Source organism: Daphnia carinata, chromosome 8, assembly GCF_022539665.2.
Source record: "Daphnia carinata strain CSIRO-1 chromosome 8, CSIRO_AGI_Dcar_HiC_V3, whole genome shotgun sequence".
In the NCBI taxonomy this organism is placed as follows: Eukaryota; Metazoa; Arthropoda; class Branchiopoda; order Diplostraca; family Daphniidae; genus Daphnia; species Daphnia carinata.
The window spans coordinates 3,391,380-3,405,890 of NC_081338.1; the positions used below are offsets into that span (position 1 = coordinate 3,391,380).

At 41.6% G+C, this 14,511-nt stretch overlaps 8 protein-coding genes across 8 annotated transcripts; 3 read left to right on the top strand and 5 right to left on the bottom strand.

Moving 5' to 3' along the window:
• Positions 1-511: 511 nt before the first annotated feature.
• LOC130703749 (chitotriosidase-1-like) lies at positions 512-2,591 on the bottom strand. Its single transcript, XM_057525201.2, has 4 exons — positions 2,434-2,591; positions 1,906-2,361; positions 839-1,837; positions 512-761 (listed from the first exon to the last, which is right to left on the bottom strand). Exons 1-4 carry the CDS (start codon positions 2,546-2,548, stop codon positions 589-591), a joined length of 1,743 nt encoding a protein of 580 aa, XP_057381184.1. The 5' UTR covers positions 2,549-2,591; the 3' UTR covers positions 512-588.
• Positions 2,592-3,158: 567 nt separating this feature from the next.
• On the bottom strand, positions 3,159-3,792 carry LOC130703771 (pro-resilin-like). The gene is made up of 3 exons (XM_057525229.2): positions 3,743-3,792; positions 3,584-3,676; positions 3,159-3,516 (listed from the first exon to the last, which is right to left on the bottom strand). The coding sequence occupies exons 1-3, from the start codon at positions 3,746-3,748 to the stop codon at positions 3,232-3,234; spliced, it is 384 nt and encodes a 127-aa protein (XP_057381212.1). The 5' UTR covers positions 3,749-3,792; the 3' UTR covers positions 3,159-3,231.
• A 935-nt stretch (positions 3,793-4,727) lies between these two features.
• Positions 4,728-5,468, bottom strand: LOC130703769 (pro-resilin-like). Its single transcript, XM_057525226.2, has 3 exons — positions 5,327-5,468; positions 5,143-5,271; positions 4,728-5,063 (listed from the first exon to the last, which is right to left on the bottom strand). The coding sequence occupies exons 1-3, from the start codon at positions 5,330-5,332 to the stop codon at positions 4,800-4,802; spliced, it is 399 nt and encodes a 132-aa protein (XP_057381209.1). The 5' UTR covers positions 5,333-5,468; the 3' UTR covers positions 4,728-4,799.
• Positions 5,469-6,096: 628 nt separating this feature from the next.
• LOC130703768 (pro-resilin-like) lies at positions 6,097-6,841 on the top strand. Its single transcript, XM_057525225.2, has 3 exons — positions 6,097-6,176; positions 6,295-6,420; positions 6,488-6,841. The coding sequence occupies exons 1-3, from the start codon at positions 6,171-6,173 to the stop codon at positions 6,758-6,760; spliced, it is 405 nt and encodes a 134-aa protein (XP_057381208.1). The 5' UTR covers positions 6,097-6,170; the 3' UTR covers positions 6,761-6,841.
• Positions 6,842-7,705: 864 nt separating this feature from the next.
• Positions 7,706-8,756, top strand: LOC130704156 (pro-resilin-like). The gene is made up of 3 exons (XM_057525628.1): positions 7,706-7,729; positions 8,276-8,335; positions 8,403-8,756. Exons 1-3 carry the CDS (start codon positions 7,706-7,708, stop codon positions 8,673-8,675), a joined length of 357 nt encoding a protein of 118 aa, XP_057381611.1. The 3' UTR covers positions 8,676-8,756.
• Positions 8,757-9,848: 1,092 nt separating this feature from the next.
• LOC130703770 (cuticle protein 21-like) lies at positions 9,849-10,612 on the bottom strand. Its single transcript, XM_057525228.2, has 3 exons — positions 10,456-10,612; positions 10,288-10,380; positions 9,849-10,219 (listed from the first exon to the last, which is right to left on the bottom strand). Exons 1-3 carry the CDS (start codon positions 10,459-10,461, stop codon positions 9,932-9,934), a joined length of 387 nt encoding a protein of 128 aa, XP_057381211.1. The 5' UTR covers positions 10,462-10,612; the 3' UTR covers positions 9,849-9,931.
• Positions 10,613-11,600: 988 nt separating this feature from the next.
• On the bottom strand, positions 11,601-12,328 carry LOC130703772 (pro-resilin-like). Its single transcript, XM_057525230.2, has 3 exons — positions 12,220-12,328; positions 12,046-12,138; positions 11,601-11,966 (listed from the first exon to the last, which is right to left on the bottom strand). The coding sequence occupies exons 1-3, from the start codon at positions 12,223-12,225 to the stop codon at positions 11,688-11,690; spliced, it is 378 nt and encodes a 125-aa protein (XP_057381213.1). The 5' UTR covers positions 12,226-12,328; the 3' UTR covers positions 11,601-11,687.
• Positions 12,329-13,450: 1,122 nt separating this feature from the next.
• LOC130703766 (cuticle protein 21-like) lies at positions 13,451-14,197 on the top strand. The gene is made up of 3 exons (XM_057525222.2): positions 13,451-13,520; positions 13,624-13,752; positions 13,819-14,197. The coding sequence occupies exons 1-3, from the start codon at positions 13,515-13,517 to the stop codon at positions 14,089-14,091; spliced, it is 408 nt and encodes a 135-aa protein (XP_057381205.1). The 5' UTR covers positions 13,451-13,514; the 3' UTR covers positions 14,092-14,197.
• Positions 14,198-14,511: the final 314 nt, after the last annotated feature.

Consider the following 14,511-nt stretch of genomic DNA (forward strand, 5'->3'; position numbering starts at 1 on the left):
GCAGCTACGTGCTTCAATGATTTATGTTTTGAATACATCCAAGATAGCATTCAAATGTTTGTCACATTAGTTAAGAAGTCCAATTGCTGTTGTGTTAGATAGTAGTGACACGTTTCACCCGTCCGGAAAGCACACTGCTTGGTGGTAAAGGAAGATGGATTCCGCAAAATGAATCTGAAAACGTGTCACTTGGAGCCATTTAAACCACACTTGGCAAACGTTGTAGACTTCGGCTATAGAATGCCCTTTAACACGCTGACGATAATGCGAAACAACGTGCTCTGACTTATTTTACGAAAACAACTTGGAGTTCTCCTGGAATCCAACAAACTAAGCTTCCGTTGCGTTCTAGTAAGTGGCTGGGATAGTAGGGTGTTATTATTAGGTTGGGGTGGTGGAATAAGAAGGCGTGATGATGGCATCAAAACGCGAACTATAGAAACGCTATTATACCGCTATACGATGAATACACACTCATACAGGATGGCTGTTTATGTTTATTGAAACCCCATACAACTTTCTTAAAAGAATTGTTTGTACCACCACCGATTTACCCCTTCTTCGGGAATGTTAACATGCATTACTCTTTCAACCACTTACGGTGCAATTCACGTTTGCGGGCCAGTCGCAAACCAGCAAAGTAGGATTAAAGTATAATCCAGTACCGCATTGCATTTTGATTGGTGTTCCGTTGCTGCAGGAGTAAAAAGACGAGCAAGAAGCAGGGTCCGGAAACAATCCATTTGGGCTTGGACAGGTGACTTTAATGATAAAAGGGGACAGTAGGTTAGAAAAATAGACACAAGAACATATTTTATGCACATCATAAGAAACTCACAAGTTCCAGATGGTTTGCTTGTAGTGGGCCTTGTTGTTTGAGTAGTAGCTTTAACTGTTGTTGATGCAATTTTTGTCGTTGAAGCTGGTTTCGTTGTTGAAGTTTGCTTTGTAGTTGGATTCGTGGTTGAAGCTAACTTTGTTGTTGAAACAGGTTTAGTTGTTGTAGCTGGCTTAGTTGTTGTCGTAGCTGGCTTAATTGTCGTTGTGGCTGGCTTAGTTGTCGTTGTAGCTGGTTTAGTTGTTGTTGTAGCTGGTTTAGTTGTCGTTGTAGCTGGCTTAGTTGTTGTTGTAGCTGGTTTAGTTGTCGTTGTGGCTGGTTTAGTTGTCGTTGTAGCTGGCTTTGTTGTCGTTACGACTGGCGTTGTTGTTGACAGAGTTGCCGGTGTAGTAGAGATGGTTAGCGAGGAGTTAAGGGTATTGGAGATTGCCGTCATGATTGGGTTGACTCCAGTGACGCAAGTGTTTTGGAAGTCATCCATACTGATGTCCCATACCATTGCTCCACCCAATCCTTTTGATAAAATGTAACTGGATTTGACGATGGCCATCGCCGGATCATCATAACCAACCCAAGTTTTAGGACTGGTCGGCGATACGGCATAGGGACCGATTGCTTGAGTGGGATCTTGGACAACTTGCCAACCATTGGAGCGAACAGCGTTGCAGATTTCGTAATAAGCCATGAAGCCAGGCGTCCCAGTGTAGGGACCAGTAACTCCACCACCAGAAGCCGGCGCCGGTGGTGTAATGGTGGTGGAGGTAAGTTTCCAACTCATTCCGTAAAGCGGTATACCCATATTGATTTTGGCAGCAGGCATGCCATTACTAATCCAATTGGTAACACCAAAATCAGTATTGAGATTAGTCGTTTCTGTTGAACGCTTGCGAAGCGGAGAGTGATGGTCAGCTACCGTTGGTTCCCATGAGGGGCCATGAAAATCGTACGACATCAAGTTGATGAAATTCAAATTTTGGCTCATCTTGGGCACATCGTAACCTAAATGATTTATATAGAAATCAAACTATTGATCAAGGATTGTATCAAAACGTTTCACCATTAAATACCGGCATTAATCAATGAAGCGGAAACGGCAGCACTTAACAAGAAACCATAGGGCGTAAAGGCATTTTTCAGGGCTACGATAAGGTTAGCAAAACCAGCTTTGTCAGCTGCAGTCGACGGATATTCCCAATCCAAATCCAAACCATCGAACTTGTACAATTGGAGGAAAGCCACAGCCGAGTTGACAAATGTATTGATGTTAGTTGAGCTGGCCACCAGCGCGGAATACTTGCCACTGCCATCGTTAGAATCGTTCCAACCTCCTATGGCAATCATAGTTTTCAGCTTGGAGTTCTGCGTCTTGAGAGCGACAAACTTCTGGTAGCCGCCGAGATCGATGTCTGACCAGTTATCAAACACCTGTATCTTGTTGGTAGTCCCATCCAGGATGGCAAAAGCGTACACCAAATGGGTGCATAATTTTGGATTGATGTTGTCAACAGTATATTGGCCAAGTCCTTATTGTTCAAGCACAAAGCATGCGTTAAACTAATGTTCAAATTGTAACAGAAGTGGCAGAAAAGCATTACCTGAACGATATCGTGACCAATTAGGGAAGTAACAGATGAAATTCGGGCTTTGTGCGTCGATAGGAGACGCCGTGAAAGTCAAAAGGACCGTCCATGACAACAGAAGCAATTTCATTCTTGTTTCGGGAAAAGCTAAAGCCTTAACTGAAAGAAACAGAAATGCATTTGCTGCTAAATACGTTTATGTTCAGTACCTATAAGCAGATTGGGTTTCCATTGCTCGGTTGTTCAATGCCACAGATGTGAAGCAGTAGCATATGTGCCTGAAAACATTTGTCGACAACGATCACGCATCCGCTTTACGTCATGAAAATACAAAGTGCGCACGTTACATTTAACCGTTCGACGTGTCGTTGAAATAAACGAATACAATCGCGTTACTGGCGTTCGCTGTAAACGTTTCGAGGTAACCCAAAGCCTTTTTTTTTTAATTTAGAGGCTCTACCATATTTCGTTTCACGTCACAAAAGGTGTAATGTCTATACAGCAGCGCATGTAGACCTAATCTTGATCGACAGGTGAAAACTGGCACCAGTATGTTTTTCGTAGTTCTTTTTACGTATTGATGTTGAAATAACAGATTCCGCTATAGCATCAAAACAAACAAGAACTGCTAACGAAATATGGCATTTCATCTGATCGTTATCAAAAACGCATAACATGGCTGCAATGACTTGCACTATACTAACTTATCCTTAAACTTTCCATTAATTGAATTCCCAACATTGATGTAGTAATAGTATATTGAAGTGCAGACAACATCTGAAAATAATTTACACTCTAGCTCGACAAATATCATTAGTAAGTTGAATCCGGATAAGCTGTGGTATAAGCAGGAGCTTCATAGGATGGGCTGTAAGATGCTGGCTTGTACTCGGGATATTTCGCTTCGCCAATGTACTTGACATCAGCTACGTATCCATAGCTGTCAGCCTTGTATGTTACAACTTGGGTACGGCCATCAGGAAGAGCAACACTGTAAGATCCAGTCACCACCTTTCCATCACTGCTCTCTGAGTGGGAATAATCGTTGTACGAAGCCTCGTCCTTAACAGCGTAGGAGTAGCTATACGGCTGGGGAGCCTGTTACATTGAAATTTACAGCCAATTAAGATTTTCATGGTTTAATTTTAAATGAAGAAAGACTAACGTAATCGTATGAAGGTTTGTCGTAAGTGGCTGGGTACTCGGGATAGGCAGTCTCGGCAACAGCTACAGCAATCAAAACGGCTAAAACGAAGCACTGAAACATTGAAAAAGAACGAACACAAGATTAGCAGATTGCAATGCGCCTGGCAGGCTTATTTACCTTCATTGTAATACTGGGATGAAGTTGTTGCTGGTTCAGTGGAGAACAAGTTACTGATATCCATTGAAGCAGAGACACTTGGTATTTATACAAGGAGTTTCCTATTGGAAAACAATTTACTCCAAAAGCTGAAAAAATTGGCCAATAGAGAGGGAGAGTAGGTATAGCAGCCTCGTAGCAAGATTTCATTTGCGCACAAATAATTGTTTCTCACCATGCCTTCACAATATTTCGAAAAACAATTGGTTAAAATTGGTAAACATCGACCAGACGGATCGAATCGTGTCCGATAAACCACATTACATCAATAAAAGATGGTGAAAAGACACGATCGAGCAACAATCTCACGCGTCTTAGACGACAAATGTGAACGGAAAGCTTAGTCACGGTTGGTTGATGCTTGAGGCCTGGGCGGCAGTATGAGCGGTGTAAGAATTTTGGGTCTGAATCTCGGACAATAAAAGAGTAATTGAAAGAGAAAGTCATTGCCCACATTGTTCTATTATACTACATTATTGAATATCTATAGCTTACGACGTTATTGTTTAATTGAAGGACGTACATGATTGTCTAGACGATAAGTTTTATGTCGCCCTATATTGGTAAGTGACATTGATGTGGAAGTTAGGTGTTGGCGGTTCTCTACCTAAAATTTCTGTTGCTTTTATTTTCTTTCGTAATTTGTTTCGCTTAGTGTAAAGTCCTTCATCTATTGTACACTGGCCCTTTAAGCTAAGGACAATAAAGAAAAGTGAATGAAAGTACAACGGTAAGTCACGTTGCAGTATACGGTAGCTACTAGCCCATTCAGTTGATAGAGAAAGAGTTCTTTTCATGTTATTCTTGATCAACGTTTAGGTTTTTCTAAGGCCTTAGAAAATTATTGGCTTTGGAAATGGAACTGTTGTTTACTGTATTATATTCAATCTGTTTCGGTATAGCGGAAAGACTTAAGGAAAGGGCTTTCTGAAGGAATCGCCAAGAATTTCATTTGTTATAAATAAATTGTATTCCCACTTTACAAACACGTTTGTGTACAAATAATTTTCATTCTGAATTAATAGGTAGGTTCTTTGTAAGCAGGGGCCTTGTAAGCTGCAGAAGGTTTGTATTCCGGATACTTGGCCACACCTTCGTATTTGACATCGGCAACGTATCCGTAGCTATCAGCTTTGTAGTTGACAATTTGAGTACGGCCGTCGGGTAGAACAACACGGTAAGATCCGGTAGTCAACTTCCCATCGCTGTTCTCAGAATGGGCATAATCGTTGTAGGATGGAGCATCATTGACTTCCCAGGCGAAGCTGTACGGCTGTGGGGGCTACGTAAAGCGATCAGGAAACAATAACGAGAAGTAGAGATTCAGAATCAAAGCTCTAAGCTTAGCATGTCAAACTTACGTAATCATAGCTCTTGCTATAAGCTGGAGTTGAGTAAGAAGGGGAGGAATAAGCCGGAGTCGGATAAGCTTTGGGTGGATAGACATCAGCCGCAACGGCAACGGCGATTAAGGTAGCGAAAATGAGTACCTGAACGTTAAAACTGTTTTATTTAAATCCATGAATTTAACTTTGCCACATTTACCTGCATTGTTTGTTCTGGGAAGTAGTTGAGGTGAAGTAGTGGTAGAGAAGAACTGATATGGTTGGCCTTATACACCCCTTGCTTTATATCTCACGACGTCAAGGCGTGTCCGTATCCCGAGATTAGCTAACGGAACCTAAAGAAAGGAATGCTAAAATGCTTGACCAGTGCAAGTCGAAACCAAGGTCGGGCCTTTCCATTTATTTCCTTTGTTAAAAACCGTTTTGCATGGACGCCCACTAAGATGCACAGAGAGTAAGGAGGTAGAGAGAACGAGGGAAAGTATAAGATAGTGAGGTGTTATGACATGGAATCACGTCGTTTATGGAGAACCTGCACTGCCCAAAAGAAATCCGTTTCCTGTGGCTGGGCGGGTACAACGCCAGAAGGGTAAATTTCGGGTTGTTAGTTCAGTCTATCAAATCGATGAAATTTTCTGGTAGCAATGTCTTATTTCGTGATGTCGCAATGATTTGATATCATTCTCATCAATTTGATTACTTTGAAAACAACAGAAGGAAACGGTTGATCACATTGAAAAGCTTATTGACTGAAGGGTAAACTTGCCAAAAACGTTCAACTAACAACAGATCTGGTGGTTGCGAAAATATCATACGTCTGGCTGTTTTCACAAAATCGGAAAATGGGGTAAACTAATAAAAAAAAATTGCGCCCAATCGTGGTTGTTGACACGATTTACTTTCAGCGATTTCTTTTGGTCTCGCGTGGAGTCTCAAGCTAGGCAGGAAAACCCCGAATTTCGTGGTATAAAAAGGCACCTGGAGAAGTCACTAAGACATCAGTACTTGCCTAGTTGTTTCGAAGAACGTACCCACATCAAAACATGAAGGTCTGTGTGCAACGTTTTCAAACATTTTTGCGATAGACTTTCATATTGCAGCCAAAAAAAAGCTTCTAAATTAAAAAGGGAATTACAAAAGGTATGATTTCTTATTGTTTAACCACAGTTCTTAGTTATCTTCGCATTGGTTGCCGTTGCCGTGGCTGAGGACGCTTACAAGCCAGCTTACTCCGCTCCAGCCTACTCCGCTCCAGCCTACTCTGCTCCAGGATACAGCAAGAGCTACGATTACGTAACGTTTTCCATGTCTATATTAAGTTTCTATTGTCAACTAACATTTCGGATGGACTGTATAACAGCCCGCTCAGCCGTACAACTTTGCGTACGACGTAAAGGATGAGCCATCCTACAACAACTTCGGTCATCAGGAAACAGCTGATGGCAAAGTTACGTCCGGATCCTACAAAGTTGTTCTGCCCGATGGTCGTACGCAAGTGTTCACCTACAAGGATGAAGGCTACGGTTTGGTCGCCTCAGTAAAGACTGAAGGTGCTATCAAATCTTACGATTACAAGCCAGCCTACAACGCTCCAGCGTATCCATCCCCGGCCGCATATCCCGCTAAATATTAAAAATTTTGTATTTATAAATGATTACCTTGGCTTAATACAACGCTGAACTACCTTGGCATATGTATGCCAATATATTGCAAAGTATGCCTCACCGTGTCTCATTACGTCACCCATATCAAGATAATTGCCCATGAACTTCTTTTATGGCGGGCCTCTTGGTGGACCAACTAGCTAATTTGATTTATTTCAAAAATTATTTAATTAGAGGACTAGGAATGATTTGATTGATTGAGAGCGTTTTTGACTGTTTCAATCGCTTCGATTTTTTAGGAAATAATAAACAGTAAATACGATATCTGGTATCCAACATTTATTTCTATTCTATAAAAAATTAAAAATGATTAATTTAGTGTGTCTGTCATATTGTGCATTTCCTTTGATTACTAAACGCAAAAAAAAATATTTTAATAATATAATAACAAAGATTCGAACCCGTAAAATCAGCACGGTAGCCGCGATCTATAGCACAGCGCCATACTTCCCTCACTCCCTATATGCGTAAGCTGCGTACTGTACTAGGTGACATCGAAACCAAAATTTGGTTGGGATGTGCGGTCCTGGCACAGTGGTTATCACCCACGCTTTGTAATCTGTAGTCCTCGGGTTCAAGTCCCGCCACCGCCAACTTCCGCCAAATTCCTCCCTTCCCACCACCCTCCCCTCCCACTCAAGATTCATCTCATCGGATTACGCAACATTCAGCATCTTCATCACTACGCAAGATTCTTCATCGCATCATATCAAGAAAGAAGAAAGAAAAAAAAAAGGAAGAAGGAAAAAAGGAAGAGAGAAAGAAGAGCCATGCCTACTATAATAGGGGCTAAAAATGGCACACTCAAAACACACACACACACACACAAAAGACACGTACAGACGCTTCACATCGATCTGTAGTACCGTTCACTACATGTTGAAGATCGACCCACAAACTTAGGTAGAGAAGAGATGATCGTAGTCCGTAGGTTGTTCGTAAGTTCTCCCCATGGCCTGAAAGACGGTTCGTGGATGCAGGCAGCTTATCATCGGGCTATGTGACCCTCTTCGATACCCTTTCGTTTTCCTTACGGTGTCTAACACCAGTAGTTCCTTGCGGCGAGCAGGTTAGTAGGTAGGCTGATATCTACGTACTGGACGTATGCTTTATTATATCCTTTTTATTATTATTATTTTTTATCATTATTATTATTCCACATATGTATTGGCTCCCATAAAATAATTTACACTTTCAGTCTAAAATCCTGACTATACGTTCTTCTTAGTAAGCTGGCTCTGCGTAAGATGCAGTGTAAACGGGAGTTTCGTATGATGGACTGTAAGAGGCTGGCTTAGTTATATCGGGATATTTAGCTTCGCCAATGTACTTGACGTCAGCTACGTATCCGTTGCTGTCAGCCTTGTATGTTACAATTTGAGTACGGCCATCTGGAAGAGCTACAGTATAAGATCCAGTCACCACCTTGCCGTCGCTGCTCTCTGAGTGCGAATAATCGTTGTAAGAAGCGTCATCCTTAACAGCATAAGAATAGCTGTAGGGCTGAGGGGCCTGCTAATGAAAAGAGCAAGAGCTACGATTACGTAACGTTTTCCATGTCTATATTAAGTTTCTATTGTCAACTAACATTTCGGATGGACTGTATAACAGCCCGCTCAGCCGTACAACTTTGCGTACGACGTAAAGGATGAGCCATCCTACAACAACTTCGGTCATCAGGAAACAGCTGATGGCAAAGTTACGTCCGGATCCTACAAAGTTGTTCTGCCCGATGGTCGTACGCAAGTGTTCACCTACAAGGATGAAGGCTACGGTTTGGTCGCCTCAGTAAAGACTGAAGGTGCTATCAAATCTTACGATTACAAGCCAGCCTACAACGCTCCAGCGTATCCATCCCCGGCCGCATATCCCGCTAAATATTAAAAATTTTGTATTTATAAATGATTACCTTGGCTTAATACAACGCTGAACTACCTTGGCATATGTATGCCAATATATTGCAAAGTATGCCTCACCGTGTCTCATTACGTCACCCATATCAAGATAATTGCCCATGAACTTCTTTTATGGCGGGCCTCTTGGTGGACCAACTAGCTAATTTGATTTATTTCAAAAATTATTTAATTAGAGGACTAGGAATGATTTGATTGATTGAGAGCGTTTTTGACTGTTTCAATCGCTTCGATTTTTTAGGAAATAATAAACAGTAAATACGATATCTGGTATCCAACATTTATTTCTATTCTATAAAAAATTAAAAATGATTAATTTAGTGTGTCTGTCATATTGTGCATTTCCTTTGATTACTAAACGCAAAAAAAAATATTTTAATAATATAATAACAAAGATTCGAACCCGTAAAATCAGCACGGTAGCCGCGATCTATAGCACAGCGCCATACTTCCCTCACTCCCTATATGCGTAAGCTGCGTACTGTACTAGGTGACATCGAAACCAAAATTTGGTTGGGATGTGCGGTCCTGGCACAGTGGTTATCACCCACGCTTTGTAATCTGTAGTCCTCGGGTTCAAGTCCCGCCACCGCCAACTTCCGCCAAATTCCTCCCTTCCCACCACCCTCCCCTCCCACTCAAGATTCATCTCATCGGATTACGCAACATTCAGCATCTTCATCACTACGCAAGATTCTTCATCGCATCATATCAAGAAAGAAGAAAGAAAAAAAAGGAAGAAGGAAAAAAGGAAGAGAGAAAAAAGAAGAGCCATGCCTACTATAATAGGGGCTAAAAATGGCACACTCAAAACACACACACACACACACAAAAGACACGTACAGACGCTTCACATCGATCTGTAGTACCGTTCACTACATGTTGAAGATCGACCCACAAACTTAGGTAGAGAAGAGATGATCGTAGTCCGTAGGTTGTTCGTAAGTTCTCCCCATGGCCTGAAAGACGGTTCGTGGATGCAGGCAGCTTATCATCGGGCTATGTGACCCTCTTCGATACCCTTTCGTTTTCCTTACGGTGTCTAACACCAGTAGTTCCTTGCGGCGAGCAGGTTAGTAGGTAGGCTGATATCTACGTACTGGACGTATGCTTTATTATATCCTTTTTATTATTATTATTTTTTATCATTATTATTATTCCACATATGTATTGGCTCCCATAAAATAATTTACACTTTCAGTCTAAAATCCTGACTATACGTTCTTCTTAGTAAGCTGGCTCTGCGTAAGATGCAGTGTAAACGGGAGTTTCGTATGATGGACTGTAAGAGGCTGGCTTAGTTATATCGGGATATTTAGCTTCGCCAATGTACTTGACGTCAGCTACGTATCCGTTGCTGTCAGCCTTGTATGTTACAATTTGAGTACGGCCATCTGGAAGAGCTACAGTATAAGATCCAGTCACCACCTTGCCGTCGCTGCTCTCTGAGTGCGAATAATCGTTGTAAGAAGCGTCATCCTTAACAGCATAAGAATAGCTGTAGGGCTGAGGGGCCTGCCAATGAAAAGAATTGCAATAATTTCTTATATGTTGGTCGATAAAATGTAAAGAAAGAAACTGACATAATCGTAAGAAGGTTTATCATAGGCTGCGTAGTTTGCTGGATACGCAGTCTCAGCCAAAGCTACAGCAATCAAAGCGGACAATACGAGGAGCTGAAAATTAAGAAAACAAGACAATTGAAATGATTAAAAAAATGTTTGCCACTGCATTTTATGTTGTTAACTTACCTGCATAGTTGCTAGTTGGAGTGGGTTGTTGTTTCGGTGGAGAACAAGTCAACGTGTGTCGATATTGGCCACTTGGCTTGCTATTTATACGATCAATGCTTGTTGGGGAGAACGTCTATCCGAATTAAGATGGAAAGTGAACGGATATAGGTGAGATACATTAACGATAGCCTTAGAATAGATTTCTCACGACAATTCTCACTTTAACTTTACAATCTTCTGAAACAATGAGTGTGAGTTTTTAACTAGCCGCGGTGTTGATCCTTGCCGTTTTCATAACAGACCACCTTTGGTCAATAAGCACCGGAGAAAACAATCAGTATTACGCCCAAGCCTCTAGCCAAGGACCCACGTGCAGATCTTAACATTCTTTCTGACGATCGAAACGCTGAGGTTAGCCTTACAGGTCAAAATTCTGACCAAGCTATTTTGTTTTAGTTTCTTTCCATGTCTCTAATTACGTTTCTACCTCACGCTGCTTCTTAGATACGCTTGATTGTTGGGCAGATTAGTAATAAAATCTTATTTGTGAATATCGGGCAAGTTAGATGAAAACCTGTGCTAGCATCGAAAAAGTTGGATTGAAAAATGTTACAGTCATGTGATAGTTGGTGTGGTAAAATGGGAGGGGCCAATTCATTGGCTTTGCGTTTTCTTTATGGCCCTCCATTGTATAATTGCGGTACAGACGTTTAGCTGGCAGAAGAGGGCATTTAAACTCCTTGAAAGAGAAAGTACAATTACTTTTTTGTGTTTCAAAATTTAAGGACGCTCGGTCGCATAGATATACACTTGCAGCGTTATTATCTTTTCTTCTTCCCAAATCTGCCGTTGGCTTCTTGTTACGATGTACGCTTGTTTCCGTTTGTACTGTGTGACGCACATGATCAAATAAACGTGATAGGGTTCAAATAACGAATTGCTATTCAATTCCTATACGCAAGTTTCTTCGCAAGCCCTTTCTAGTTTACTGCACAGGGGTAAACGGTAAGAACATTTAGTTATAGAAACCTCACATTGCGTCTTATAATGTTCATTTCTCAATTTGGTCAACTTCAATGCATAAGTCATAGACACTAAACCGATGACGGACTTGTGCGGAGATGTGCTGTTTACGTTGAAAACTAAAAACAATACATACGAACTTTTGATAAAATTGTTCTTTATTATAGACATTTACGCAGAGCCACACTTGAATGATTTTTGATTTTACAAAGAGACATGGTTTTCAACTAATTAGTTTCTTCTGTGTAAGCAGGGGCCTTGTAAGCTGGGGCTGGGTAAGAAGCGGCGGGCTTGTATTCCGGATACTTGGCCACACCTTCGTATTTGACATCGGCAACATATCCGTAGCTGTCAGCCTTGTAGGTGACGACCTGGGTGCGGCCGTCGGGGAGGAGGACGCGGTAAGAGCCGGTCGTCACCTTGCCGTCGCTGCTCTCAGAGTGGGCGTAGTTGTTGTAAGATGGAGCATCATTGACTTCCCAGGCGAAGCTGTACGGTTGGGGAGCCTATATAAAGAGGACAGCGAGCGTTAGTGTGAAGCAGAGATCTAGGGTCAAATAGTTAAACCTAGAAACTCAAACTTACGTAATCGTAGCTCTTGCTGTAAGCTGGAGCAGGCGTGGAAGGGTAGACATCAGCGGCAACTGCAACAGCAACCAAAGTGGCAAGAACGAAGAACTAAAATACAAAGGGAACAGAAGAATTTGTTAAGTCTAGCTGTTCAGATTTCCTTTTTTGAAGTTGTGCTGTTATATGTACCTGCATGGTTGTTTTAGGAGTGTGTGGATTGAGACAGTTGTAGACGAACTGATGATACAGCCAATGCTGAGCCACTGCCTTTATACAAAATGATTTCAATGGGGTTTTGGCTATGGCAGAAGAACGTGAAAACGGGAAACAGGGAAAAGTGAAGGCGTGAACAACGTGAGACGATTTGAAAATCAGCCTTTCCATTTCTTCGATTTGCCAAATCTGTTTCTAGAGGCATAGCGGGTGTTAAGCCAGCGGTGAAACTGAGGAGGATGTGAAGGTGTAGAGAAAGAGTGAAAGTATGGCAGCAATGGCGAGACGTAGAATTAGTTAGGTACACACGTAAAGCTCGGCAAAACCGTTTCCAGCGGCATGCCGCTGGGCGAGTGAGCGGCAGCTATACAATTCGCATCGGCTACCATTTAGTTGGGCGTTGGCTAGTCTGCGTGGAATAAAAATAATAGAAACTACACTTTTTAGCAGAACCTGGGCAATACATTTGCTGTTTTATTAGCAGATTTTTTTTTAAACAAGAGTGTGAAGAATGCAATGGGTTGATGTTTAGAGGTAGCCGTTTTTCTTAGCAATTAACTTGTGTTTTCAAAACCAAAATTACGGAAAGTTACAGGTATGTTCGTATTGCAACATGAGGTCCTCTGCATATTCCTCTTTTTTTTTCTTAAAAAAAATGTAATACCTGAACGTTAGAAATCATCAGGGAAGGGTAAAGCGGTAAACGGCAAGGAAACTTTAAAAAGAAATTGAAATCTAGGTTGAGGGAGGAATAAAACACGGAAGCGCAAATCATCACAAGGAAAACGAAGCCAACGTAAATGGAGCAGGAAACTTTAAAAACGTGAAACAAAGTCTTACATATTTAATTCAAACTGCCAAGCATGTCCCCGTTCTATAAGATGATGGATTACATGGTGCTTGATATTGCATTGCGCAGCTGGAGTCTTATAACTAAGCCATGCAAGCAAGATATATTTTTTACATATTAATGTATCTGAATAAAAAAAAACAATCCTTGCTCAATACTGGGCCAAATTTGGAACCAGACAATAATTGGGCGTCTATTTAGTTTCGCAAAAAAAAAGAAAACGGGGTAAACTCAGGGAGACCGTCTGATGGCGGATGTTGACATCATTTGCTTTCTGCGGTTTTCTTTGGTCCCACACACTGTTTCAATGGAGCAAGGCTAAAAAGCGGTGCATTGTCGAGGGATATAAAAGACATGGAAAGAAATCACTAAGGCATCAGTTCTCCCTTAGCTGTTTCGAAGAACAAACCCACATCTAAACATGAAGGTCGGAATACTAAATTTGAAACATTTTCAGCTAATGTTTTTGTGCTATAATCCTACATAGAACTGTATTAGTATAACTAAATCATCTCTGTATTTAACTACAGTTTTTAGTTATCATCGCTCTGATTGCCGTCGCCGTAGCTGAGGAATACGCTGGCAAGCCCTCCTACCCCGCTCCAGCCTACGCCGCTCCAGCCTACCCTGCTCCAGGATACAGCAAGAGCTACGATTACGTAACGTTTTCCATGTCTATATTAAGTTTCTATTGTCAACTAACATTTCGGATGGTCTGTAAACAGCCCGCTCAGCCGTACAACTTTGCGTACGACGTAAAGGATGAGCCATCCTACAACAACTTCGGCCATCAGGAAACAGCTGATGGCAAAGTTACGTCCGGATCCTACAGAGTTGTTCTGCCAGATGGTCGCACTCAAGTCTTCACCTACAAGGACGAAGGTTACGGTTTGGTCGCCTCAGTAAAAACTGAAGGTGCTATCAAATCTTACGATTACAAGCCGGCGTACAACGCCCCAGCGTATCCATCCCCGGCCGCATATCCCGCTAAATACTAAACGTTTGCAGTGATTCCTGTACATTGTTCCTATTCCAAACAACGTTTTGACCAACAAAAATATGCTTAAGAGAAATATATACTATTTACAAACATAAATACGAAAACGTTTATCGAGTTATTGATCAGCAACAGAAAGGCAATTAGTCCGTTGAAGGATAAAATTTTGAACGCTGCCGCTGATACAACAAAGGTGTGTTGGTGTTCGAATGCGGCATTGTACAGTTTCTCGGTTTAGGTTCACAGCAGCTAACACGTAACTGTATGAATCGACCAAATAAATGAGTTCATCACGTGCTATGGAGGTCTCCGTCAGTTGTAATTCGAATTACAGAATGCAAACGTCCAGCTTGTTGTATCCGGTTTCAGAGAGCGTTCAATTGCATGAGCATTCAATTTTTTCGTGTCTGCATAAATTAAC

What these genes read in the sequence shown, in the direction of transcription:
- LOC130703749 (XM_057525201.2), bottom strand. Translation starts at nt 2,548, where the DNA reads ATGAAATTGCTTCTGTTGTCATGGACGGTCCTTTTGACTTTCACGGCG. An exon ending in CGCTTCATTGATTAATGCCG is followed by an intron (nt 1,838 to 1,905) that starts GTATTTAATGGT and finishes TAAATCATTTAG; the next exon opens with GTTACGATGTGCCCAAGATG. An exon ending in AAGCAAACCATCTGGAACTT is followed by an intron (nt 762 to 838) that starts GTGAGTTTCTTA and finishes TTATCATTAAAG; the next exon opens with TCACCTGTCCAAGCCCAAAT.
- LOC130703771 (XM_057525229.2), bottom strand. An exon ending in ACAAACCTTCATACGATTAC is followed by an intron (nt 3,517 to 3,583) that starts GTTAGTCTTTCT and finishes TCAATGTAACAG; the next exon opens with GCTCCCCAGCCGTATAGCTA.
- LOC130703769 (XM_057525226.2), bottom strand. An exon ending in ATAGCAAGAGCTATGATTAC is followed by an intron (nt 5,064 to 5,142) that starts GTAAGTTTGACA and finishes CGCTTTACGTAG; the next exon opens with CCCCCACAGCCGTACAGCTT.
- LOC130703768 (XM_057525225.2), top strand. An exon ending in ACAGCAAGAGCTACGATTAC is followed by an intron (nt 6,421 to 6,487) that starts GTAACGTTTTCC and finishes ACTGTATAACAG; the next exon opens with CCCGCTCAGCCGTACAACTT.
- LOC130704156 (XM_057525628.1), top strand. Translation starts at nt 7,706, where the DNA reads ATGATCGTAGTCCGTAGGTTGTTC. An exon ending in TCGTAGTCCGTAGGTTGTTC is followed by an intron (nt 7,730 to 8,275) that starts GTAAGTTCTCCC and finishes CATCCTTAACAG; the next exon opens with CATAAGAATAGCTGTAGGGC. An exon ending in AGAGCAAGAGCTACGATTAC is followed by an intron (nt 8,336 to 8,402) that starts GTAACGTTTTCC and finishes ACTGTATAACAG; the next exon opens with CCCGCTCAGCCGTACAACTT.
- LOC130703770 (XM_057525228.2), bottom strand. An exon ending in ATAAACCTTCTTACGATTAT is followed by an intron (nt 10,220 to 10,287) that starts GTCAGTTTCTTT and finishes TTTCATTGGCAG; the next exon opens with GCCCCTCAGCCCTACAGCTA.
- LOC130703772 (XM_057525230.2), bottom strand. An exon ending in ACAGCAAGAGCTACGATTAC is followed by an intron (nt 11,967 to 12,045) that starts GTAAGTTTGAGT and finishes CTCTTTATATAG; the next exon opens with GCTCCCCAACCGTACAGCTT.
- LOC130703766 (XM_057525222.2), top strand. An exon ending in ACAGCAAGAGCTACGATTAC is followed by an intron (nt 13,753 to 13,818) that starts GTAACGTTTTCC and finishes GTCTGTAAACAG; the next exon opens with CCCGCTCAGCCGTACAACTT.